The following is a 23,202-nucleotide window of genomic DNA, read 5'->3' on the forward strand; positions in this document are numbered from 1 at the left end:
TGGTCGCGAGTATATGCCGGTCTCGTAGCAATCTTTGGGGCGCTTTACTCTGACCACATTTCACCATTTGCGAAGCGGACTGCGACGACGCTGGCACACATGTGCGCTTATTTCTGGGCAGCTAGCTTCTGGCCATAAGCGGACACACGACAGCGCCATAGTGGCCATAGCAATCAACTCGATTGGCACGCATAAGCCGTCGTCGACCCATACGTATGTGCCAGAGTGCGGGATTCCAGGAACAACACTCCTTGACAGATGCACCGGTACCGGACAACACGATTGGGACCAACTCAAATCAGGCCTTCCCTGTGTAGAGCATGTAGCTGCCTCTCATCTCATCATCGTGGATTAGGATTGTACGGACCTTGGCCTGGCGACCGACCTACTACATAATAGCATAGCGTCTGAAAGACTTTCAGCCCTGAAGCGTATCACAGTGGGCGAATCCCGCCGGACGCAGGATCGTGCATCCCCGTATCGCATCGGTGGGTACCATTCATGCATAGCGAACGATAAAATCAACCCGGATAGTTAAGCGATGGCTTTTCGGGTCGTAGAACTCAGCAATGATCGACGTTTCGGTGCTAGAACCAGCAATACGAGTTGCTCAAAAGGAAGTGTGATAACGATCATCTCTTACATGTGCTGTAACATGATTGCTTCGAGCATGAATTTGGCTTGATGTGACTGTGACAGGGAGGGGAAGAGATGCCTCGAACCGAGCAAGGACCATGTCATAACGGTTCATCTTATCTGTCTAGCGATCGTTTGTCAGACATTTAACAGCACCTGTTCTAACCTTCCTCAGCATGACCTGTACCTGAAGTATCCGTACATGTTGTCGATGTTGCGGAAATTCGAAGCGACATCCGAGAAGGATTAGCAAGCGAGGCGGAGAGTTTGGGAGCCCTTGAATGGAGGGAGAGTTTGAGGAGCTCCTCTAAGGGGACTCGAGGGGGAGGTCTCCGAGACGTTGCTCGTTGCTCATTGCTCCGTCTTCCCCCCCTCTGACATCTGCGCGCGCCGGCTGCTCCCTTCCAGCCGTCGTGGAGATCATCCCTAGCGACAAATCGTCCCGACTCTCAAGATTCAAAGAGTGAGGATTTTTCCTCATTTTGCTCTGACCTATCTCAACTCAACGTCAAAGGCCGAACCTGCACCTGCTACCCTGCCCTCTCCACTGACTTGTACACGCTCGAAACCCTCTCCAGCACCATGTCATAACACCAACGAGCTGCGCCATACATCACTCTTGCTGTGCATTTGCACCGTGCGACTCTTCCTGGCGGGTTACCGACCACGTCGACCTGCGCTACTTCCCAAACCCTCACTCACAGGTTGGCTTCGACTTTATTTGTGACCCTGTCCTCCGACGATCTTCTCGTATGACCAAGCTTTGACCACATCACCATGCCCTCCACCAAAGCCATCTCGACCGACAAGTCTCGAGCATACAGCAACTCGGGCTCGTTCAACTTGACCGTCCTCATTTCCGGTTCGGGCACGAATCTTCAAGCCCTGATCGATGCCTGCGGTCAAACACCTCCGTCAAAAACGAAACCTCCACCGAAACGCCTCCTACCTCAAGCAGAGATCACACATGTCATCTGCAATCGAAAGGACGCCTACGGGCTGACGCGCGCTCGAGACGCCAACATTGCAACCACATACCATAACCTCGTATCCTACAGGAGCAAATACCCCAAGACGGACATTGGCGTCGAAGAAGCGCGGAAACAATATGACGCAGATCTCGCTCAAACAATCCTCACCCACATCCCATCTCCCGATCTGGTTGTCTGTGCCGGCTGGATGCATATTCTGTCTCCTGTCTTCATCAAAGCCCTGACCGCCGCCAATGTCCCCATAATCAACCTGCATCCTGCACTGCCAAAACAATTCAATGGCGCGGACGCTATCGGTCGTGCATACAAGGCGTTTCAACGAGGAGAAATCACCCACACAGGAGTCATGGTTCACCAGGTCGTGGCAGAAGTAGACATGGGCGAACCAGTACTTGTGAGAGAAGTCGAATGCAGGGCCGGCGAGTCACAAGAAGACCTCGAAAGGAGAATACACGAGACGGAATGGAGACTGCTCGTCGAGGCAACAGGAGAAGTGCTAAACGAACTAGAGGAGAAGAGACGGTCGGAACACTGAGACACTCAGGAATGTTTACGTGTAGGCTGTCTGTTGGGAGGTCGAAGACTTGGGAAGATGCGAAGACAGCCGGCGGACAAAGTCATTCCATTTACTGTAGCAAGGCGTTTGTGGCAAGCTTTGGATAGCGACCTAGGTAGAGGAGCTTTGGGGGCCTCAGGGATCGTTCCGTTTTAAGGGCGTTGCTTGGCCCTGCATCTTGTTGCTCTCTCTTGCAAGCTGGGAGGCAATATGACGACTGACTCAAGATCAAGAGTAACGCGGTATAGCCATGAATAACACTACCGCAATGATCCAAAAAGAACCTGTTCACAGACGAAGAATCGCATACTATAATATACCCAACGAGCAATTTGCATTTAAACATTATAGGCCATACTGTACGACGAAAGGCAGTTCAAGGACGGCCAGGGTATTGAGAAGAACAGAACAAAAGTCCATAGAGAGGACTCCAGTAGGTGGTTTTACGCCGAGCCTGCTCGACGCAATGAGGCGAAGAAAATCTTGTCGCCGCAACACCATGATTATAACATCGCACTGCTCGTGGATTTTTCCACGCACACAAGCTGAACGAGCGCAGCACGCTGACAACAAATCAAAGAAAACCACTGTAGCAACGCAGCACACGGAGTACTCCCTACTCACTGCTGCTTCTCGTTCTCCGCAGAACCAGCCGCTTCAGCGTCGGCGGATTTATTATGATGCTGATCGGTCCCTCCATCCATCATTTTGTGCATGTGACGCTTGGCCTTGCTCTCGTCAGCATCGGTCCCCCTGGCCCGAGCGTCCAGGTATTCCGCGTCGCTGGAGCTGAGTGAACTGTCGCTTTTGTTTTGCATGTACATGACCTGTTTGTCGGTCTTCTTCTTGCGCTCGCGTTGCTCATTCTTCAGCTTCTTCATCTTCTCTTCATCGCCTTGGCAGTCGAGCGTCACGACCTTCATCCCCGGTAGATTCATGTTGAGAAAGTCGCGCAGCATGGGCAATTTCTTCGCGTTCGGTCGATACGTGCCGCTGTCGTTGTCGATGATCAGCTCGTAGTGCGAGGGATCTTTGGTTTGACCAGTGCCAGTTTCGGAGTGTCCTTTGCCATTGGTTTCAATCATATCTGATTCTTCCTGCTCCTCCTCCGGCTCAGGTGCTGGCTCGTGAGTGCCTTGATCAGGATCAACGCTCTTGTCTTTCTGATGCTCGCGAGCATGCTTGATTCGTCTGATAAAGAATTCACCGCTACATGCAATGTAAATGTTCACGTCACTGTGCATGGTGTGCTTGCTGAGCATGTCGATGCCAAACTCCTTGCCGGTTTCGGTAAACCTCAGCTGGCCATCCAGGGTCAGCACGTAAGTGAAGATGCGGCCACCTTCGTCGTAGTGAACAAGGTCAAGAAACACTTTCGTTAGCTTGATGCTTGGTTCATCGAAGGAGCCATATTTCGTACTCTTGTCGTAGTTGTATATGCGAGCGTGCTGGTGATGCAAAGCCCGATTGAGCAGACGACCGCGGAGCGAGTGAGATGTGAACATACCAGCCACAAAGGGCTTGAACTCGACATAGCGATGATATAGGTCAGCGGGCACCGGACCACGGAGTTGGATCTGAACTGCTTGGAAACTGCAGATGGGTTAGTCACAATTCTGCCTCCAGGATGCTCGACACCTACTTGTACTTTTCCGTTTCTTTTCCATTCGTGCCGGCTTCTGTATCTTTTGTACCGGCAAGTCGACCAATTAGGGGTGAAAAGTGGCGAGTCCACTGCAAAGGTCCAATGGTGTACATACGCCCGCCATTTTCGTCTTTTGTTCTTCCCAGATTCTCAACACTGACTATGATGTGCCCGTTCATCTTGAGGTTCCTGTTGAACAGGGCCGCACAGCCTCTGATTGTGTACGCTCTTTTGCTGGCCATGCGCTTTTTCAATACATATCTGCCTTCGGAGATTCCTTCCCAGTTGTCATCGATGTGGTTGACTGTAATATGGGCATTTCCTAGCCGATCGTCATAGTCGCTGGGATCTTCGTCGTACAGTCGACACTTCAAGTCGAAGCCAGATTTAGGTACGTTTGTGACTATCCACTCAGCGTTCCATTCAGGGTTGGTGTTCTTGTGTATAGTAGGGGTCCTCCATTTGAGATCTGGATCCTGTTTATGCCTCTTGGGGACATCACTCTTGAGGACGGCAAGGATATAGGGGTCTGATGATAGCGTATTGAAGTCTGCGAAAGGGAGGTTCTCTGCTTTGTGGAATGTGAATTTGAGCGTGTATCCTGGCGGTAGCCTGGGCAATGGAGTGTCGTCGAAACCTCCTGCTGGCTGTTTCTGGTCATCGGATTTGTCTTTACCACCGCCATGCCCTTGAAATTGCTGTTGTAGTTTGTCTGTCCCTTTGATGAGCTTAGGCCCTATCTTATCGGTAGGATGCTCTCTGCGCATCTGAGGCGCTTCGCCATCGTTGTCATTGTCCGCCATTGGAGGCAGCGCGTCTATCCCGCAATTGGGGAGTAGGAGCTGAGAGAAAACGCAGTTTAGCGCATTGGGCGTGGAAGTAAGCCGTCCAAGAGTAAAAGGGTAAGAAGGGTCGTGCGAGCAAGACCTTTACTCGCACGTCAGCCGGGCAGGATCACGAAATCGTCTGAGGGACGTAGGCTGCAGGTAAGAGGAGAGCGAAGGAAGGACGGCACCTGGTTTGGAAGGATCCGAGTCGCAATGCGATTGCGACGGTCGACTGGGGAGTGGCAGGTTGCCCACGGGTGCCGCTGACGACTGCTGGCCAATAAAGCCCGAAACATCGTCCAAAGTGCAACCCTGTCTCCCCCTCCGGGAAGAAGCTTGAGCAAAAGCTTGTTATTATTGTCCACAGTGCGTGCTGCCAGACTTGCCGAATTTCCCGGGTGTCCGCCCTTTTCCAGGCTGTCCCACTCCCAAGAGAAGCCCAATCGGTGATTAGCTGGCTATGAAACGCCTGAAAAAGACCGCTATGAGACATGTGCTTCGGTTACACGTCGCCCCGAGTGACATCATCCAACTCTCTTCCATCGCCAGTCGAAGACTAAAAGTCCAAAGCTACTGTAGATGGTAATTCGCTTGCAAGTTTGGTCAACGATCAAATTCTTCTTCTGGTCTAGGTTTCGTCGCTCATCATCAGGATGAAGCGCCTGTATCAAACGATCGTGTATATGCATGCATCAACCTGAACCATCACAAACAAGTCCGTGTCAACTTCATGGCTCATGCAACAACCAGCAACATGCTATGCAAAACAAACAAACCCTTCCATCAATGTTCTTCAAACAGTTTCAACAACAAGTCTGCTCCTGGCCCATGAAGACTTTCCTTCATTTCCGTCTCGGATATAGCGCTCACCACTGGCTTATCGTCCAGTGCTCTTCTACTTCTCGATGGCGTCTTTGATGGTGTCAATAGACTGGACTGTCGGCCTACGGCTTCTTGTACTAGTCCTAGAGTTTCCAGACTAGCAACGACATCCCGAAACTCTGTGATTTTCAGCGGCACCAAAGTGCCATCACGTTTGCACAGCACGGAGTATTTCTCAAAGAGTCCTTTGATGGTAGGTATTCGTGATTGCGACTTGGACGGCGTCTTGTATGGATCACGGTGCCGTTGACGACTCTCTGATGCCACCAATGAACACAAAACGGCCTTCTGCTGGAGATTGAGGCCACCCAGGCGACTAGTTGTGGCATTGTTGAAGATGTTGGAAGCAATGGCTGCAACATATGCAGGAGTGGCCCGTGGTGCTGTCTCCATGGTCAGTTGACCCAGAGATGAACGATCCTCTGCTTTTAAAGGTGATGAACCAGATAATGCTGTCACTGCGACATTGCGGATCTCGGTGAGAGGCTGTTTGGTAGGACTGGTAATTGGGCTTCGGCTCAACTTTGCGACTGTTTCTTGCTCAGTTTGATCAATGACACGCCGGACCAGACTGAAGGCTTTTCGTAGGTCGCCAGTCTGCGATGCGATCTTCTTGCTACTCAGTTGAATCGCAGCCGGGTGAATCAAGGGCACAAACTCGGGCGCTGCGTCGCTTCCAGCTGGCAGAAGAGAGCGGAGCTTCTCGGAGATGATTTTCGACATTTGAGAGGCCGTGTAGGGAAGAAAAGGAAGAAGTTGCGGCTTGACGTTCTTCGTTTTCAATCGTGGCAAGAAGCGGTCGGTCAGATCGAGCGCGTTGGCAATTCCAATCAGGACCAGAGACGAGGACGGATGCATTGCCCATTCGAATATGGTGTACAGGATTTCGCATTCACCATTGAGAAGCGCGTCGATTTCGTCTAACAGCACAAGATGCATCGTGCGGTCGGCTTTTCGGCCTGTGAATAGTTTTGCGAGGTTGGCCTTTGTCGATTTCTGGTTGCTAGTGGCACAGCCGAACTCTTGGGCAAACTTGGTCAGAACTTCTGTAGAAGTCCTGAATGCGACACAATTGATTGTGGCGACTTTGACTGGACGCATTTCGAATTCTTGCATGACTTCTTGCACCAGCGCGCTCTTTCCGGTTCCTGGAGGCCCACTAACATAGGTGCAGCCACCGACTTCTTTCTCAATGGCACTGGAGATGAATTGAGTCAATTGACCGCGTTCTGCTTCGCGCCCAATAATCTTGCAGTTGGACGCTTGGGCGAAAGCTTGTCTTGCCTGAGAATAGACATTTGACGACTTCAATGGCGTGGAAGTGCGTGACGATCGTGGAGTTAGCGACCACCCTGCAAGGCGCACACGATGCTTTGGCGTGCTTGGAGGTGTTGCAAGTGCATCCTTGAAGCGCACAGCTGACGGAGTCGAGACAGCTGAAGGCGGCACATTCTCGACCGGTAAGTCAAGCACAAGTGGTGTGTTTTGTGTGGTGTGGTCATTTACCACCTCGTCCTGTACTGTGCATCTCGTCCGTCCGCCCCGAGATCTAACGACACGTGCAGTCTGTACAGCACTGGCTGGAGACTCTGGTTTTCGCGACACATCTTGTTCAGTTGAATCTTCGAATATCTGAGGTGCCGAGCGTCGCGTTTGTCTTTTCGAAGGTGAGACAGGACTCGGGATATCTGAGCAAAGTCGTCCCGTTAGTGAATATCTGGCAAAGACAGTAGGGTCTTGAGCATACCTTCTTCTTCCAGAACCCTCCGAGATCGCTTTCCCAGAACTGTAGCAGCCATTGATGTGGTCGTTGCTGCTTTTGCTTGCAAGATGTTGAGTTGGAGAAACTTGGGAAGGTGCGAGTCATGTAGAAGGAAGGCGCGACTCTAGGTCACGGCTCCGCTTGCCTTTAATTAACGCGTCTTGACGCGTTCGTGTTTTGCACGGACTGCTCCAGCCACAGAACAGCCTCTCAAAGCCTTGGAAACTATGATCCGCCGTAGTCTACCCTTTGCAGTTCTCTGTCATTTGAATTGTCGAAGACAGCCTTGTCTAGTTCCTGCAAGCTTGGCGAGTTTGACTGATCGCGCCTTCCCTGTGTGCAGTGACCCACCCGCCCAAGCATTTGCATCATCGCGACCGCCTTCCGCACCTCGTCACAAGAATAAGTGAACGAGGACTTGTATGTACGTTTCGTGTTTGCCTGCAAATACTGCTACTCACCATTCAAGATCAAACACCTTCTACCCTCTGCCAACTAATTCCGCAAGACATAACAACATGATATTCTCTTTGCTTCTCGCATGAAGTCACCCACTTGGTGAAGACTCTCTGCAGAGTCCAAGTCAATCCCCGAGTCCTCTCTGTCCATCTGTCAGCCTCGACCCAAACTTTTCCACAACTTCTGATACGTCTCACAACACCTCGAGATGGATGAAGCCATTGCCACGGTGGTCATGGTCACCGGGACCACTACTGAATTGGCCACACAATACGTTCAACTCGCCGACGGCGATCCCAACCAAGCCGTACAATTATTCTTTGAAAATGGTGGCGCAGATCTTACAGGCTCATCTTCTCAACCTCCGCCGCCCTCCACCTCACATCCTGCGGGTGGCGCCGAAAACCCTATCGATATAGATGCAGAAGAGAATATCTCAGATGACAATGACCCTGCGGTTACTGGTTTCAATAAAAGACCTCGGAACGATGCTCCTTCACAACCTATGGCTGCCGCAGGTTACGAAGATGATGAGGCCATGGCCAGACGGTTACAAGAGGAGATGTATGGTGAGGGCGGTCTGGATGAGGGTGTTGTCCGAGCGCCAATCGCTCGACAAGCAGAGACACTGGTAGGGCCAGGCGCTGACGCTCTGCCCGGGCTGGGGGTCGGAGATGATGATCACGATGCTGCGATTCAAGAGCGGATGCTCGCTTTCCAAAGACGGAGGAACCAACGTTAGTACCAATGTCAAACTCTGAAGACCGTGGCTAACATTCTATCAGCACGCCCTGGAATATTCAACCAACACGAACCATCTAGTATCTGGGATCGAGACATGATGAATGAAGATCCCGCCCGCAACTACCTGGCCGAAGCAACTGGTGGTGCGTCCGAAGCGTCTTCAAGGTCTACTAGGCTCGCGAGACTTTTCCAACCACCATGGGAGCTAATGTTCAAGGGTGAGTGGGATGATGCAAGAGACGAGGGAAAAGAGCACAAGAAGTGGATATTGGTCGACATTCAAGATCCATCCATATTCGACTGTCAAGCTCTCAACCGCGATCTGTGGAAGAATGAAGGTATCGTTGATACGCTGAAGGAGAATTTTCTTTTCATCCAGTACAACAAGGACGACCCTAGAGCCACACAGTACATCCAGTACTACTTCCAGGACCATAGCAGTCCAGACGCTTATCCTCATGTTGCCATCGTCGACCCAAGAACAGGCGAACAAATCAAACTCTGGTCACGAAAAGTACCTTCTGCGCCGGAATTCTTAATGCAGATCCACGAATTTCTTGACAGATACAGTTTGGAGAACAACGCACGCAACCCAGTCGCCAAAAGAAAATCCGAAACAAAGAAAGAGAAGCCAGTCGATCAGTTGAGCGAGGAAGAGATGCTTGAGCGGGCGTTGCAGGCAAGTTTAGCTACGCAGACTCAGGAACAGCAACAATCGCCACCAGCCGAAGATCCAGACGATCTAACCCGCAGCGTTGGAGATTTGCGCCACGCTGCAGGTCCGTCGATTGACGATGTTATGGATGTTGATGCCGACGCGAATGGCGGTGCAGCCTCTGCAGAAGCGACCCCATTCTCACAAATACCATCGGATCACCCACATGTCGAGCCTTCAGCTGGACCAGGCGTCACGCGGGTGCAAATTCGACATCCCGGTGGCCGGGTTGTTCGACGGTTCGCTGAAGGTGACCCAGTGCAACGAATTTATGAATACCTGAAGGCAGAACCCTTGGAGGGCAGGGACGGAGCAGACTTTGAGCTGGTTTCAATGGGCAAGAACCTTATTGATTCTCGACAAGAATCCATCGAAGCCGCTGGCTTGAAGAACGGAACCGTTATGGTGGAATTTGTGGAGTAATGCCGCTTGATGCAGAGATGCCGTCTTCCTTGGGCCGACGAGAGTCATTGTGAGGCGTTCTAAGCCCAGCTACACTAGAGATACCACCTGGGTGACATTATGTTGTGCCGAAAGGGAACCAGTCTCCCGCAGCTTGTAATGAAAATACAACACCATGTCGCGATCTCTTCTTAAGAGTGTGTGTTTCTAAAAGTGAACTGTAGCTTTTCTGCTGTGGAAATTGTTTTATCTGCGCGTCGAGTGACGCGTCGGACCAATGAGAGCAGCGAACAGGCCTCGACGACAGATGCGGTAAAACGAGTAAACAGAAGTCGAGCCCTTTCTCCTCTTTCACGACCTTGCACTTCACAATGCATAGCAACAGACATAATTGAACAAGTTTTCGCCTGGGACATCCATGAATTAACGACATCACGACCTTCATGAACCAAACCACGCAGATGAGACAGGCAGTGGCACTTGCCCAGTGCGCTCCAAAGAACTGACCAGTGCATATTTCCCTCGATACTCGACCACTTTTCTGTCCTCACACTCTTTGAAAAGGAGCAAACCCCTCGTTCGCCTGTCTTGTTACTCTCCGCGAATACATTGGGCAAGACAGTGCCCCAGATCTCCCAACATTATACAGCCTCAAGCGTCCTGTCGTTCTTCATCTGCCCTGACGATGGATCCGGAAGAATTGTACACAAAACAAAACTGCATTGGCGGAGGCAGCTTTGGCAAAGTATACAAAGGCGTTGACAAGCGAACTGGACAAGCAGTAGCTATCAAGATCATCGACGTGGAGAATGCTGAAGATGAGGTCGAGGACATCATACAAGAAATCTCCATACTGTCAGAACTGCAGTCTCCCTATGTGACCAAGTACCATGGCTCGTTCCTCAAAGGCTCAGACTTGTGGATCATTATGGAATTCTGTTCTGGGGGAAGTTGTTCAGACCTCATGAGACCTGGTCTCATTCATGAAGACTATATCTGTATCATAATTCGAGAATTACTCATGGGTCTGGACTATTTACACAGCGACAAGAAACTTCATCGCGACATTAAAGCGGCCAACGTACTTCTGGGTCAGAATGGGCAAGTCAAACTGGCTGACTTTGGCGTATCTGGACAATTGTCGGCGACCATGACCAAGAAGAATACCTTTGTCGGCACACCTTTCTGGATGGCGCCAGAGGTCATTAAACAGTCAGGCTATGATCATAAGGCAGACATATGGTCACTGGGAATCACAGCTATCGAACTCGCGCAAGGAGAACCTCCCTATGCTGACATACATCCCATGAAAGTACTCTTTCTAATTCCAAAGAACCCACCACCTACCCTGCAGGGGAACTTCACTCGCACTTTCAAGGACTTTGTCGAGCTTTGTCTACGACGAGATCCTCGAGAACGCCCCTCCGCAAAAGAGCTGTTGAAGCACCCTTTCATACGAAAGGCGAAAAAGACTACATATCTGACTGAGCTGATCGAGAGGAACGAGAGATACATGGCTAGCCACGGAAGTCGGTCTTCGGACGACGAGGAGGAAGATGACAGACCTATGCATCAACGTGAGAACGAGAATGAAGACCTCTGGGATTTCGGTACTGTGAGACCTGTGGGAGGTCGTGCAGGTGGGCTACGACCTATGAACGACTCGGATACCAACGCGAGGGCGTCTGCAGAGCCGGCGGCAGCAAAGAGCAAGGTGGACTGGGATGAGACCGTCAAGGCACCTTCTTCTCCACAGAAGTCACCCGTTAAATCGGTATTTCCTACCCCGGCCAAAGTTCCACTACCACCCTCACCAAAGAAGGCAACATCTTCAGCATCGAATGAGGTTTCAGTTTCTTCTGCTGCCGCTCAGGCTCCAACCACATTGAACTCAGCTATCCCAAAAACACCGGCAGCTCCATTGATCTCCAAGCTCTCCTCATCTCGAGAGCCCAAAGACAGTCCTGGGTCTGGGGAATACAACAAGGCGTTTCAAGCTCAATTAGCGAAGGATATGGGCTTTTTGAAGCTAGACAATGCAGACAGCCCAAAAACACAATCGCGACATGTCCCAACACCGCCCGGTCAGAAACCCCAGATGGTCATACCAGACATTCCTCCTTTCAGAGGAAAGCCAGGAAGAGGGGAGCCTCTTCAGAAAGCATCATCAACAGCATCTTCGAGTCCTTCAGGTCAACACCCTCTTCCGGCCTTTTCCTTTGCATCTATCCCACAAGCACAGACTACCGCATCAATGACGAATCAACAACGACTGCCACCTCTAACAGATAAGACCAATCAACCATCGTCTTCGACGCCTGTAACACCCAGCACAACAAGCTCGCAGGACCCTAGACAGGAAGAGGAACTCACTGCCCTGAATTCTGTGATTATTCCAGCACTTGAGGCTGCCATGCATCGGCGCAATTTCGCTCTGAAAGAGCTTGGTCGAGCCACCAAACAAGGCTCTTCTGTTGCCGCAGAGATGCAGCAGCAGAGAATGCAGACTCACGAGAAAGTCAGACGGTTAGCTGGCAAAGCTGTGCAGATCTTCCAGGAGATCCAGGAGTACGATGAAGAGTGTCCTGTCGGTATGGGTGGAGGAGTTACTGAATTCTTAGAGGGCTTTCTGGAAGAAATACTTGTACGGGTTGAGGCGGCAGAAGAGCCGGAGATGAGTCCTAGGAAGTCATGAGGTTGCATGTAATTAACGAGGGTCGGTTGTTTTATGTCTAGATGAGGTCCGGGATCGAGCTTTACAGCATTGGAGTATGTATTATGAACAAAGGGCTTCAAGTATTCGCAGGCGAGAATAGCGACGTTGATTTGCTCGGCCTTGCGTGACTCAATGATGCTTGTGAGAGCTGCGATGTTCAATCATGACCCCTCAGACGAGAGAAAAAGAATCGTCCAGTTCACGTGCGTGCTGCTTACATGACGACTCACGCTTGTTCTAAACTTCGCGTCGCACTAATCTCATTACCTTCAGCGATTTGAGTCGTGGGGACGTTTCAATATGAGAAGAAAAAAAAATTCGAAATCAACACATTTAAGGTTGGGGTATAACCAAAGGTCTTGCCCGGGTTCGAACCGGGGTCGCCGGAATTCATGTTCAAAATCCGCTGATATCGTTAGATGATGAAAGGTCTAGAAAAGTAGGCCAACTCACGAGTGATCACCACTACACTACAAAACCTGCCCAAGTCTGGAGGACGTTTTGACATGATTTCTGGAGGGGTAATGATAATATACATGAAAACTTTTCTGCGAGTCAATGCCCCGGCTCGGGCGGGCCTCCGGCGTCCATCTGACCTATAAGGTCTCTCTGGCATCTAAGGAGATGACTTATCGACTCATCCGGTAAATGCCCTGTCCGGATGAAACGTACATAGTCGCAGAAACATCCACACAAAGTCATCATGTGAAGCGCCTCATTGGCGGGCGTTGGGAACACGTCTCTTGCCTTGTTATACTGAACTCGTTCAGATTCTACGGTGCGCTGGTCAAGTGTGACTGAATCCTAATGGCGCAACCACAGCTGAGCAACCTCGTCCGTCTCGCGCCCTTACAAGTCAGCGACCTTCCTTCGCATCCCGACCTACCCTCTGCGCACGGCGATCTAGCCACGTTTCTGATCTCCCTTCTCGACGACGGCACAGCCTTCTTGTCCCCCTCGAACTTCACGCAGTCCTTCAAGTCCCAGTCCACCAAGACATCCGCGCCGTCCGCCGCACGCGTCGAGATCCATACACACAGCGTACCCGCCTCGTCTCTGGCACAAGTTGCCTGGTCAGAGTCTGGTGGGGGCAAAGTCGCGCGCAGTACTCCCAAGAACTTGGGCGCAGGTGCAGAGCACTGGTTCGCCCGCCGCAGCGTGCACAAGGACATATCGAGTAAAGACCCCTCTAGCCCAGGCCACGCACGGTTCGCCGAGTTCGTGTACGGTCTGCGCGACGAGCATAGTAAGCATGAAGCGGACTTTACTCCGACACTGTACGATGCGCACTGTGTGCTTGACTGGAATTCGGCCGTGCAAGACTTAGAACAAAGAGGTGGGGTAGGACGGTATAAGACGTGTACATTGGGCATCTACGAGATGTGTCATGCTATCCCCCCGCCACTGAGTCCGCGGTGTTTCAGCGTTCTTGTAGCGACGGCGAGTGTGGATGAGGATTCATTCGTCGCGGTTACGGTGCCTGTGGACTTGGGGGTTCATGGGTTCTATAGTTCGGGAAAGAACGTCAAGGAAGGAAAAGACGCGCAGTCGCGGAAACAGGTGTGTATGGGGGTCTATGCTGCTGTTGAGGTTGTGAGAAGGGACCACTCTGAAGGGGAGGTTGAGTGGGTCATGGCGACGGCGAGTGATGCTAAGGGGAATTTGCCCATGTGGATGCAGAAGATGAGTTTGCCGGGTGCGATCGCGAAGGACGTTGGGTTGTTCTTGAAATGGATCAAAACAGTGGATGATGGAAAGATCCAACGAGTTGATGTGCCAGGGGGGGAGGCTGCTACAATGATATAGGGATGTTGACAGGACCCGGAAACAGGCTGAAGGTGTATGATTTTATAGATGGGATATAGACACAACGCTGGGGATGTGACAAGGCCTGAATAGATCGCAATTTCGGCGGGAAGAGAACAGCTTTCATAAGCAGCTTCATGCCATGCCGACCTTACTTACCTCGTGAAGACACTCATGAACATTAGTATTCTCTTTCCTTGAACTCCAGAAGTGGTTCTTCATGGTCAGCGGCCATCTACTCCTCCGATTGGTACTCGCCGACCCGTTCACGGCCTGGTCTTCCCTTGCCAGAGTGGTCCCCACTCAGGTCTGATGCCGAACAACCAGATGACCCGTGCAATGGCAATTTTGAGAAACCGCTCAGGGAATACTCGTATGTGGTTGAAGCACCAAAGGAAAAACGTAATTCCATAACGAGCCGGTTACTGCATCATCGTCCGTGTTCCTCCACCACTGCCACTACCACCACGACCGGCTATTGTGCCGCGGTTCTCCAACTTACGGGGGTCTTCCATCTCGAATTTACCCCAATTTCCACAATTGCCTCTTCGGGTCTTCATGGGCTTCGCATATTCCACGATCACTGTCCGAAGAGATGCATTCCGGTCTTGAGCCTAGCCTTGCAACATTCTCTCCGTCCCTTTTTTGGTGTAAGACGACTCTGTGTGGTATCTTTTGTTCCAATTGATAGAATTTCTCCGCAATCCATCTACACGCCATCTCAACATACAGTGCTCGTCACATAAATCATATCGCCATCCAACTGTTGAACCAGCACAGCAACATCATGGATCTATCCAAGATTTCAGGACTTGGCTTCGTAGGCCTGGGAGCAATGGGCCTGCCAATGGCTGGCCATCTTGCTGCCAAGCTCCCCGAGCACATTCAGGTCTACGTCTTTGATATCAATCAGGCAAGTGTCGATCAAGTCCACAAAGACCATCCCAAAAGAGTGGTCAAGTGTTCGTCGGCAAAGGAGGTGGCAGACAAATCAGTATGTCTTCGTTCCACAGAAGCCGTCGCACACTGCTGACACACTCGACAGGAAATCATCCTGACTATGCTTCCCGAGGGCAAGCATGTCCGATCGGTTTATATCGAGGGAGGATCCACCACGATCTTGTCGAGTGATGTCGCGGGCAAGCTACTAATTGATTGCTCAACCATCGACACAGCTAGCAGTCTTGCTGTCAAAGACTACATCAATGAGAAATTCCCCACGGCGTCCTTTTACGATGCACCAGTCAGTGGAGGCGTGGTCGGCGCTCAGAAAGGAACGATAGCATTCTTCCTTGGCTGTGACGGCAAAGATCCTAACCTCTCCAACATCACCGACCTCTTGAAGCTGATGGGCAAGGATGTGATCCCTTGCGGTGGGCCTTCAAAAGGTCTCGCGGCCAAGCTGTCCAACAACTACTTATCCGGGACCATCGCCATCGCCGTCTCCGAAGCCATGGACATGGGGATGCGGTCGGGGCTAGATCCTCGAGTATTGGCCAAAGTCTACAATGCCGGCACGGCCCAGAACACCATTAGTGACCGGTTCTGTCCTGTACCAGGCGTGTGGCCTGAGGCGCCGTCATCCAAAGGCTACACCAACGGCTTCAAAGTGCAATTGATGCACAAGGATTACTCGTTAGCCATGGACATGGCGAAGAGAGTTGGTGCGAAGAACGTCCTGGGTGAGGCGGGTCTTGCGACGTACAAGGGGGCAATGAATGATCCGAAATGCTACGACCTGGATTCGAGAGTGGTGTTCAGATATCTGGGTGGAAATGAGGATTGGCAGAAGGACGCGGACGAGGCTACAGCCAGTAAATTGAATTGATGCGGTAGCCTTCTACAGTACTACTAGATAGATGTACCATATGATGCACCCTAGCGACTCGCGAGAAGGCCCGATGAGAGTTGGGGTAAATCTGGAAGATTTTGGAGAAGGTGGAAAGTTGCCGGTCAATCTCTCTCCGAAATGCGGAGCGTCATTTTTCTGGTACAGCGATGATGGGTGGGAGGGGTAGAAGCAGCAGATCTACAAATAAATAAATACTTTTGAGTGTCTTCGGCAGGGAGTCATTGAAGTAGAATTCTAGTTCCATACAGTATTAAATTCAACCTTCATTCAAAGGTTCAAGATACACTCAAAGTGCGTGCCTCTTTCGCTCAAGGTCCGCCGAGGTTCTCCAACTGACAACGATACAGCACAAGAAGAGACAACAAGACCACAGTCTACAAGAACAAGACAAAGCTGTTCTCGTACTAGATCCCATTCCTCGAACAACATCAAGTACAACACCCTAAACCAGTCTCTCGAGTCCCATACAGCCAAAATGTCCGCACAAAAGAAGGTGACCTCCTCCGTCGACCCCGAACTCCGCCCCTTCCACGAACAACTCTTCGAAGCCGGTCTCGCCGTCCGCCGCTCCGTCGTAGGCAACACATACGTCGACCGGGCGCTGGCCAACGGCTCCACCGAATTCTCGAGACCCGGCCAAGAACTCGTCACAGAATGGTGCTGGGGCTACGCCTGGACGCGGCCCGGGTTGGAACGCCGTGAACGCTCCCTCCTAAACATCGGCATGCTGATGGCGTTGAACCGCGCTCCGGAGTTGGCGGTGCACGTCCGTGGCGCGCGTAACAATGGCTTGAGCGAGACGGAGATTCGTGAGGCTATTCTCCATTGCACGACTTACTGTGGTGTGCCCGCCGGTGTGGATGCCATGAAGATTGCCGAACGTGTGCTCAACGAGATGGCTGAGGCTGGGGAGAAGGAGAGAGAGTTGGGAGGTAAGAGCAAGGATGCTTAGATCGACTCTGAGAAATGTGATATCAGATAAATGTAAAAAATTTATTGGGTCTTATTTTGGTGTTATACCGCTTGCCTTTTAGTCTGGTGTTCAGGCAATGCTGCGATGTTTTGCTGCAAATGCTGCAAATCTCGCCAATGTTCATGCTCAATGCTGTAGATGGGATGTTGTCGTGGGACCAATTTTTTCCATGCTGTGATGGTATAACCTTTGTCGCTTTTTCTCATTTCGCTAGTAACCGGACAAATATGCACGCAAAGATCAATTCACACAATTCGCACATTTGCAGTCGCTAACATGCCAATCCATTCTGAAGCCTTCAACAATGGTCACCTTCAGGGCGGTCCGTGTGGTCAATGTTATGCGGCACGGCCATGGCCTCATTGGTACTCTCACTCTGGGCAAATACACGCTCTTGTTCAACCGACAGGGCCTTGGTGGTGGCCTTCCTCCGCAGAGCTGTCCTGATCTCGGCAACCGACCGTTGGTTCCAGGTTGCGTAGTTGCTCATGCTCAAGGGAAATAGCACTTTGTTCTCCGCCGTAGCGATGAAGTTCTTGGCGGTCGGGGCCGGCATGCTTGTCAACACGTCAATGTCAGCAGCGAGTTCGCGGCAGTAGGCGTCAAGTGGCAGGTCATTGACATCGTGCCCAAATGGGTTTTCAATCTCGTAGCCAATCTGTGCCAACCCCAGAATAACGTATGCGGCAAGTACGGTGCCAAAGATCGTCACCCATCCCAATGACTTGTACAGCTGGAACGGAAGCGTCAAGATGTATACCCAGGTGATCTGGGAGATTGAAATCGAGTAGGCGACAGGCACCGGCGTGCTCAGTACGCGTTCCGTACCGGTAAGTACTTCGGCAAGAGAGGTGACATTGGCCATGACATGTGTTTGGTGGACAGGCACAGTCAACTGGCCGTTCTTCATGATTTCGTCCATATATGCGGCAAGATAGTTGAGGATTTCGAGAGGAAGATTACCCAGATTGTCTTTGGAGCGCTTAATGAGCTTACGCGGGTTCGACTCTGCGAACGAGACGCCCAGATATTCGCCTGCTTCATGCCACGGCGTCTGCTTCTTCGGCTCCAAAGCGCTCTGATCTGCTTCGCCAGCGAGAGTGTGAAGGTTTCCGATGAGGGGTTCGAGGTCGGGGTATTCCACGGAAGGTTCGAATCGAAGATAGTGTTTGAGGGCCACGGCGAATGCATTGACCAAGTTCAAGGCCGTCAACTTGCCCAGTAGATCGGCTTTGCCTTGCTCTTCACTAACATCGTGACGCTCTCCAGTATGAATCCAAATCAGTCGAGCAAGACTTCGTGAGGTCAACATCAACTGCGCCCAGTACTTTCGTCCTTCGCTGTATCTTTCGTATGCAGTGGTGGAACGGAATGACAAGGCCAACGAGACCACGAAACCGGTGATCGTCAAGAGAACGGAATTGATACCCAGATCGTGGACGAATTTGCTGATGCAGGTGATAGCCGTGGCCCAAGCTGCAACAAAGAGGAGTGGAAGGATCATCTTGGGAACTACACTGCCATGGACTCGGAGGAAGAAAGGCACCTTTGAATGGTGTTTCATGTCTCGAGGACCAACGAACAGGTGCTCGAAATCCATGGAATTGTGTGTATTGGCTCGTAGTGCCAGTGGTTTGAACCTGTCCCGGCCTGGTGATGGCATAGTATCTGGATTTGAGGAATTCGAGGAGGGAATGTCGGTGACCTTTAGTCGGAGGTTCTTTTCTTGTTCCATTGTGAATAACTTTGAAAGGATATATTCTGTACGCTGACTCTTGTACCCGCTGGATGGATATATGTGCTCGGGTCAGCACGTGCAAGTAATCAGCTCGTTAGGCAGAGACAATGTGACAGCGGTCAACAGCTCAAGAGCGAAAGACACCGGGTCAGCGGCTGTGCAAAGAAGGAAACGAGAGTACAACAGTATAGAGAAGGTGCAAGCAAGCAGATAAAATGGAAAATCTTTTGCAAGCAAGAAGCCGAGACGCGGAGTATGAGAACCTAGTTAAACGAGGACATCGAGGAGCAGGGGTAATACCGTAAGACATAGGCATGTCCCCAGTTCTGTTGATCAACAAATGGACGCCTTGCTCAGGGCTTCGAATAAAGAGCTGACGCGAAGAATCCTTCTGCAACAGTGTTACTGGGGCCAAAACCAGTCAACGGTCTTCTGCCATGTGGCTGGCGTTAACCTGGGCTGAAGAGAGACGCGGCTCTGCTGTCTTCAACCATTGATATTGAGAGCCGCTCAATAGACAGCCCCATCGGCCACGACTGATGTCCATATTCGACGCTTTGGCAGCAAAAGTTTCGAAGAAGATGGAGACGAGCTGAAACAAAAGGAGAAGAGGTCAAACACAAAAAGGAACGAAAGGACGAAAAAGGGGTAAGCGTAAAGACCGGGGGTGGCCTAGATTTCCTTGGCACCCGAAAGTCCAGAGCCTCGGCCCCTGAGGAAGCCCACTGGAAGCCCAAACTTCACGTAACACTCATTTGCGAGGGTGTTGAGCTTCGAAAATATTGCGAGCTCACCTGATAGTCTGCCAGGCCTTGACTTCTCGAGCTGGAAGCAATGACGAGTAAGCTCAAAAAAGAGGTGGGCAACACCAAAGCAGAATTATTCCTCCACACCGGGAAAATTACGACTACCAGGGAGTAGGAAACCTCGAGTCTGTTTTCAGAAAAAAAGGCACCCTCTAACAGGGTGTATATCGAAGACACAAGTTCGAAGTCAAGCTGGTTCACAGCAGTGGATGCCTCGACAGCATGACAGAAGCACTGCACGGTAGAGCCGGTGGCCTCCCACCTCCCAAAGCCCAACGCTGTATCGTTGTGTGTGAAGGACTCCGGGATGACAACAAGAATGGTATCTACTTGAACCTGACCAGTTACAGTAGTCAGACTGTGCCACTTTTTCTGGAAAATGGCTCGTTGGGCATGCTGCCAAATATGTATCTTCTCCAGAGAAGCCTCGCCGGTGCCACCCCAACAACGACAAAGACGAAGCGAACGGCGCTGACAAGCAGCGTGTCCAAACCATGAAACTCACGTCCATCAAGTTGGGACTTTCGCCTGAGTACAGCGTCGAAGAGATGAAGGACCTGCGAACGGCCTTCATTGCACGTCTTGTCAAGATTGACTTGTCAAAACCAAAATACCGGAAGCTGGTCAACGATGATAAGGATATTTCTAAGTACAAGACGACTAAGAACCTTAAGTTAACGTAGGTAGAGGCGAAGTCCGTCGTAGAGTATATCTTCGCGAAGATATAGGGCCCGGTGGTATTTAACCACCTTACTCGCCTTATTAAATAGTTCAATTATCCTGATAAAGGTGACCCGAGGGTAGCGGAGAAGGCGCGTTTAGCTACCGCCGATATGAAATTGCTACGCGTCTACCGTTCGCTTTTCAAGGCGTAAGCCACGGCTGAAGCATCTCAAGTCAAGACGGACAATTTCCATAAGAAGGTCGTCGGACATGCGGCCATGATTGAAGTGTTGTTCTACTATCGACAGACCGTCCGGGCGGCGGAGCTCAAACGCACCGATATCCGCCATATGCTTAACGACGCGGGCTTTGAGCTCGACGTCGGTAAGGGCTGGAAGACCCTTGTACATCACATTTTGCCGGCACCGGGCTGATTCCGTCAAATTAGAATTGTCATCTGAACTGAAGAATTCTCCAGAGTGACCCCTTGATGTGTTCCATTCCAGAAGAGCTTCCCACAGTCCCAGAAATGCCGCCAGCCGCCCACTGTACAACGGTCAGGTCTTGATAGGTGATACAGTTCGTCAAGGGACAACCCAAGGAGCAGCTGGAGCCATACAACAAACCGTCTGATTCATTTGGCAGGGTTTTGAATGATCTGGGTAGCAAACCCAATCGTTCGCATCCGCCACTGTCCTGTTGTCCTACGTTCAGTCGGCTTTCTCATGGCTGACCATATCCCATCGTGAACTCTCTGAATTAAAAATGGCGATTCGTTTTCCCAGTGCATTATGACAGGATCTTGCATGCCCACATGTCCTTCGGTGAACATTGCAGACAATGCTGCCCAAGCTGCCAATACGGGTCATCATTGCTGTCACGAGCATCGTTCTGATATGTGTGGTCCTAAATCTGTTATGTCGCTCGCCCTATTCCCGGGACAAGGAGCTCGTCGACCTTTTGGAACCTCCGGTCAAATCCATCTCGAACACCATTCAACGCGACGCTTACACGCATGACCAGTCGATTTATCAAGTGCAGAATGAGACCTTGGGTTTCCAAGAGGTGTACATGATCTCCTTGCCATCCCGGACAGACAAGAGGGACGCTTTTGCAATGCAGGCTGCGCTATCGGGCATTACATATAGCCAAATCGACGGCGTGGATGGACGTGAAGTGCCAGGCAGGGCTCTTCCTCATGTAAGTCCGGTTCAAACTCTATTCGAGTGCGAGCTGACCCAGTTCCTCAGACCATGGACCAATCCGCGCCCGTGGTCGGTTGCTGGCGTGCGCATCTCAACGTTCTGCAGAAGATGGTGAACGAGAAAGTGGCGACTGCTCTGATCTTTGAGGACGATGCTGACTGGGACGTCTCGTTCAAGCAACAGCTGGTTCAGTTTGCGCGGGGTTCAAGGTACATCTCACAGACAGCCGAAAACGACGTCCCAAAATCGCCTTATGGTGACAACTGGGACATACTTTGGTTAGGACATTGCGGAACGTGGGTTCTCGCTGAAGACAAGCATCGATTCTTTGTGATTCCAGATGATCCAACCGTGGAGCCACCTCAGTATCGTTGTAACGTTGTCAGCCCGGACATGTCTTATTGGGAGGGTCCAGATGGTGACAACACAACGAGGATTGTGTTCAACTCTGGTGGTGCAGTGTGTACAGCTGGCTATGCGGTTTCGCAGCAAGGAGCCCGGAAGATCCTCTATCATATGAGCATGGTGCCATTCAACAACGCAATCGACTGGGGATATGCAGAGCTATGCAAGGACAAGAGGTACAACTTCAGTTGTGTCTCTGTCTTCCCGCAGCTCATCGGTGTTTCTCGACCGACGGGAAACAGTAGTAAATGGAGTGACATTGGATACGGGGATGAATCGACAAGGACTGTCCGGTCTGCTCATTCGCAATATTTGGTGTACTCGACACGATTGAACATCGCAAACTTGTTGGAAGGGAGGACGGTTTTCGACAGTCAGTATCCTACACTGCCTCGACTGGATATCAGTGATATTGGATCTGCCAGTGGCCACGTAGAAGTTCTGGACGGAGGAGGATGATCGAAATGTGTAATCTATCTGGCAAGCCGGTTTGTGGGGAAAAAGGCATTGTCAGACCGCTGTTCTCCTGAGATTCAATGTTCCTTGTTGTCATTCCGAAGTCCTTTGTACACAACGACATAGCGTTCACCTTTGCTTGGGGTGAAAGTCGTCCCCTCTACCACATACGGCTCCTGGCTTAAGAGTTAAGGCACCCTCTATCGCGAACCTGCTGGATCACTATTTTATAGCGTTGATGTACTTCCGGTCAAACGGTGCCATTCTTTCTAGAAACAGGCTCGCTGTTGTGAAAGAGAAGTCCCCCGTGATGCCCCTATTGTGATGAAATTGAGTCATGTCGTGGGTGGCTTTTTCCCTCAATGGCGCCGAGCCATTTGCGAGGAAATGTGGCATTTTGTCTGACAGAAGGGCACATCTTGCTCTTCTCTGCAGTGAAGCTTATTTGAATGTCTGAAGCTGGGGGCTTAGCCCCTGGTGAACCTCACTACCCTTTACCGATACCCAGAAGGGACTCCGATAAGCGATATCTTGACGGACTTCCTCCGTCAGACAGGGCCATTTTCTGGAGATGGAACTTACACAAAGACCTCATTATCACATGCTTAAGCTGTTAAATAAGGATTTGTTATCAGTGATCAACCGCGCCTAATGCAGGTACAATCTGCGCCCGAGTCTTGGGATCATCCCATATGTTGCACTGCAATCTTACGTCCAAGGTCCAACGGCTCCAAGTGTACCAAAAAGAGGCCCAGAGGGTCGTCAATGGGTCGTTGTTGGTCACATCCTGCATGGAGCCAGCTGGCGACGGTAAGTGGTAACATGCATGCGAGCTCAACCACGATTGGCTCAATATTGTCTGTTTCACCATCATTCAACTCAGATCCGATCATCCACAAATATTGCGAATCTACAGGGTACAAGATAACACCAGAAGATTTGAGATGAGAATCGAGCCCACC

General features: G+C 51.1%; 11 protein-coding genes and 1 non-coding gene across 12 annotated transcripts; 7 read left to right on the forward strand and 5 right to left on the reverse strand.

The window, feature by feature from the left end:
* The first annotated feature begins 1,265 nt into the window (after positions 1-1,265).
* EDD37DRAFT_113370 (phosphoribosylglycinamide formyltransferase) lies at positions 1,266-2,299 on the forward strand. Its single transcript, XM_062809240.1, has one exon. It carries the CDS (start codon positions 1,414-1,416, stop codon positions 2,161-2,163), a length of 750 nt encoding a protein of 249 aa, XP_062667254.1. The 5' UTR covers positions 1,266-1,413; the 3' UTR covers positions 2,164-2,299.
* A 202-nt stretch (positions 2,300-2,501) lies between these two features.
* EDD37DRAFT_637939 (uncharacterized protein) lies at positions 2,502-4,972 on the reverse strand. Its single transcript, XM_062817063.1, has 2 exons — positions 3,827-4,972; positions 2,502-3,777 (listed from the first exon to the last, which is right to left on the reverse strand). Exons 1-2 carry the CDS (start codon positions 4,630-4,632, stop codon positions 2,805-2,807), a joined length of 1,779 nt encoding a protein of 592 aa, XP_062667255.1. The 5' UTR covers positions 4,633-4,972; the 3' UTR covers positions 2,502-2,804.
* Positions 4,973-5,251: 279 nt separating this feature from the next.
* EDD37DRAFT_637941 (cell division control protein 6) lies at positions 5,252-7,394 on the reverse strand. Its single transcript, XM_062817064.1, has 2 exons — positions 7,286-7,394; positions 5,252-7,226 (listed from the first exon to the last, which is right to left on the reverse strand). The coding sequence occupies exons 1-2, from the start codon at positions 7,335-7,337 to the stop codon at positions 5,440-5,442; spliced, it is 1,839 nt and encodes a 612-aa protein (XP_062667256.1). The 5' UTR covers positions 7,338-7,394; the 3' UTR covers positions 5,252-5,439.
* Positions 7,395-7,684: 290 nt separating this feature from the next.
* Positions 7,685-9,964, forward strand: EDD37DRAFT_637943 (uncharacterized protein). Its single transcript, XM_062817065.1, has 2 exons — positions 7,685-8,496; positions 8,545-9,964. The coding sequence occupies exons 1-2, from the start codon at positions 7,968-7,970 to the stop codon at positions 9,639-9,641; spliced, it is 1,626 nt and encodes a 541-aa protein (XP_062667257.1). The 5' UTR covers positions 7,685-7,967; the 3' UTR covers positions 9,642-9,964.
* EDD37DRAFT_113505 (uncharacterized protein) lies at positions 9,690-10,185 on the reverse strand. The gene has a single exon (XM_062809241.1). It carries the CDS (start codon positions 10,063-10,065, stop codon positions 9,739-9,741), a length of 327 nt encoding a protein of 108 aa, XP_062667258.1. The 5' UTR covers positions 10,066-10,185; the 3' UTR covers positions 9,690-9,738.
* EDD37DRAFT_637945 (non-specific serine/threonine protein kinase) lies at positions 9,965-12,490 on the forward strand. Its single transcript, XM_062817066.1, has one exon. The coding sequence runs from the start codon at positions 10,306-10,308 to the stop codon at positions 12,313-12,315; it is 2,010 nt and encodes a 669-aa protein (XP_062667259.1). The 5' UTR covers positions 9,965-10,305; the 3' UTR covers positions 12,316-12,490.
* A 200-nt stretch (positions 12,491-12,690) lies between these two features.
* EDD37DRAFT_t22 lies at positions 12,691-12,816 on the reverse strand. The gene has a single exon. It is a non-coding gene; the product is annotated as a tRNA-Pro (tRNA).
* Positions 12,817-12,985: 169 nt separating this feature from the next.
* On the forward strand, positions 12,986-14,315 carry EDD37DRAFT_637948 (uncharacterized protein). Its single transcript, XM_062817067.1, has one exon. It carries the CDS (start codon positions 13,144-13,146, stop codon positions 14,140-14,142), a length of 999 nt encoding a protein of 332 aa, XP_062667260.1. The 5' UTR covers positions 12,986-13,143; the 3' UTR covers positions 14,143-14,315.
* Positions 14,316-14,694: 379 nt separating this feature from the next.
* EDD37DRAFT_581471 (3-hydroxyisobutyrate dehydrogenase) lies at positions 14,695-16,150 on the forward strand. Its single transcript, XM_062814421.1, has 2 exons — positions 14,695-15,136; positions 15,188-16,150. Exons 1-2 carry the CDS (start codon positions 14,930-14,932, stop codon positions 15,968-15,970), a joined length of 990 nt encoding a protein of 329 aa, XP_062667261.1. The 5' UTR covers positions 14,695-14,929; the 3' UTR covers positions 15,971-16,150.
* Positions 16,151-16,162: 12 nt separating this feature from the next.
* EDD37DRAFT_113561 (4-carboxymuconolactone decarboxylase) lies at positions 16,163-17,106 on the forward strand. Its single transcript, XM_062809243.1, has 2 exons — positions 16,163-16,285; positions 16,342-17,106. Exon 2 carries the CDS (start codon positions 16,470-16,472, stop codon positions 16,944-16,946), a length of 477 nt encoding a protein of 158 aa, XP_062667262.1. The 5' UTR covers positions 16,163-16,285; positions 16,342-16,469; the 3' UTR covers positions 16,947-17,106.
* On the reverse strand, positions 17,107-18,928 carry EDD37DRAFT_113548 (uncharacterized protein). The gene has a single exon (XM_062809242.1). It carries the CDS (start codon positions 18,700-18,702, stop codon positions 17,266-17,268), a length of 1,437 nt encoding a protein of 478 aa, XP_062667263.1. The 5' UTR covers positions 18,703-18,928; the 3' UTR covers positions 17,107-17,265.
* A 1,871-nt stretch (positions 18,929-20,799) lies between these two features.
* On the forward strand, positions 20,800-22,353 carry EDD37DRAFT_113571 (uncharacterized protein). Its single transcript, XM_062809244.1, has 2 exons — positions 20,800-21,374; positions 21,425-22,353. Exons 1-2 carry the CDS (start codon positions 21,015-21,017, stop codon positions 22,241-22,243), a joined length of 1,179 nt encoding a protein of 392 aa, XP_062667264.1. The 5' UTR covers positions 20,800-21,014; the 3' UTR covers positions 22,244-22,353.
* Positions 22,354-23,202: the final 849 nt, after the last annotated feature.

This window comes from Exophiala viscosa (genome assembly GCF_022695815.1).
Source record: "Exophiala viscosa unplaced genomic scaffold EDD37scaffold_10, whole genome shotgun sequence".
Taxonomy (NCBI): Eukaryota; Fungi; Ascomycota; class Eurotiomycetes; order Chaetothyriales; family Herpotrichiellaceae; genus Exophiala; species Exophiala viscosa.

Bases quoted from the DNA above. Each gene is read 5' to 3' on its own strand.
- EDD37DRAFT_113571 (XM_062809244.1), top strand. From the start codon at position 21,015: ATGCTGCCCAAGCTGCCAATACGGGTCATCATTGCTGTCACGAGCATC. The intron at 21,375-21,424 runs GTAAGTCCGGTT...CCAGTTCCTCAG, and splicing joins CAGGCAGGGCTCTTCCTCAT to ACCATGGACCAATCCGCGCC.
- EDD37DRAFT_637939 (XM_062817063.1), bottom strand. From the start codon at position 4,632: ATGGCGGACAATGACAACGATGGCGAAGCGCCTCAGATGCGCAGAGAG. The intron at 3,778-3,826 runs GTAGGTGTCGAG...ACCCATCTGCAG, and splicing joins AAAGAAACGGAAAAGTACAA to TTTCCAAGCAGTTCAGATCC.
- EDD37DRAFT_113370 (XM_062809240.1), top strand. From the start codon at position 1,414: ATGCCCTCCACCAAAGCCATCTCGACCGACAAGTCTCGAGCATACAGC.
- EDD37DRAFT_113505 (XM_062809241.1), bottom strand. From the start codon at position 10,065: ATGAAGGTCGTGATGTCGTTAATTCATGGATGTCCCAGGCGAAAACTT.
- EDD37DRAFT_637945 (XM_062817066.1), top strand. From the start codon at position 10,306: ATGGATCCGGAAGAATTGTACACAAAACAAAACTGCATTGGCGGAGGC.
- EDD37DRAFT_637943 (XM_062817065.1), top strand. From the start codon at position 7,968: ATGGATGAAGCCATTGCCACGGTGGTCATGGTCACCGGGACCACTACT. The intron at 8,497-8,544 runs GTTAGTACCAAT...ACATTCTATCAG, and splicing joins CCAAAGACGGAGGAACCAAC to CACGCCCTGGAATATTCAAC.
- EDD37DRAFT_113561 (XM_062809243.1), top strand. From the start codon at position 16,470: ATGTCCGCACAAAAGAAGGTGACCTCCTCCGTCGACCCCGAACTCCGC.
- EDD37DRAFT_637948 (XM_062817067.1), top strand. From the start codon at position 13,144: ATGGCGCAACCACAGCTGAGCAACCTCGTCCGTCTCGCGCCCTTACAA.
- EDD37DRAFT_581471 (XM_062814421.1), top strand. From the start codon at position 14,930: ATGGATCTATCCAAGATTTCAGGACTTGGCTTCGTAGGCCTGGGAGCA. The intron at 15,137-15,187 runs GTATGTCTTCGT...CACACTCGACAG, and splicing joins AGGAGGTGGCAGACAAATCA to GAAATCATCCTGACTATGCT.
- EDD37DRAFT_113548 (XM_062809242.1), bottom strand. From the start codon at position 18,702: ATGGAACAAGAAAAGAACCTCCGACTAAAGGTCACCGACATTCCCTCC.
- EDD37DRAFT_637941 (XM_062817064.1), bottom strand. From the start codon at position 7,337: ATGGCTGCTACAGTTCTGGGAAAGCGATCTCGGAGGGTTCTGGAAGAA. The intron at 7,227-7,285 runs GTATGCTCAAGA...GACTTTGCTCAG, and splicing joins GAGGGTTCTGGAAGAAGAAG to ATATCCCGAGTCCTGTCTCA.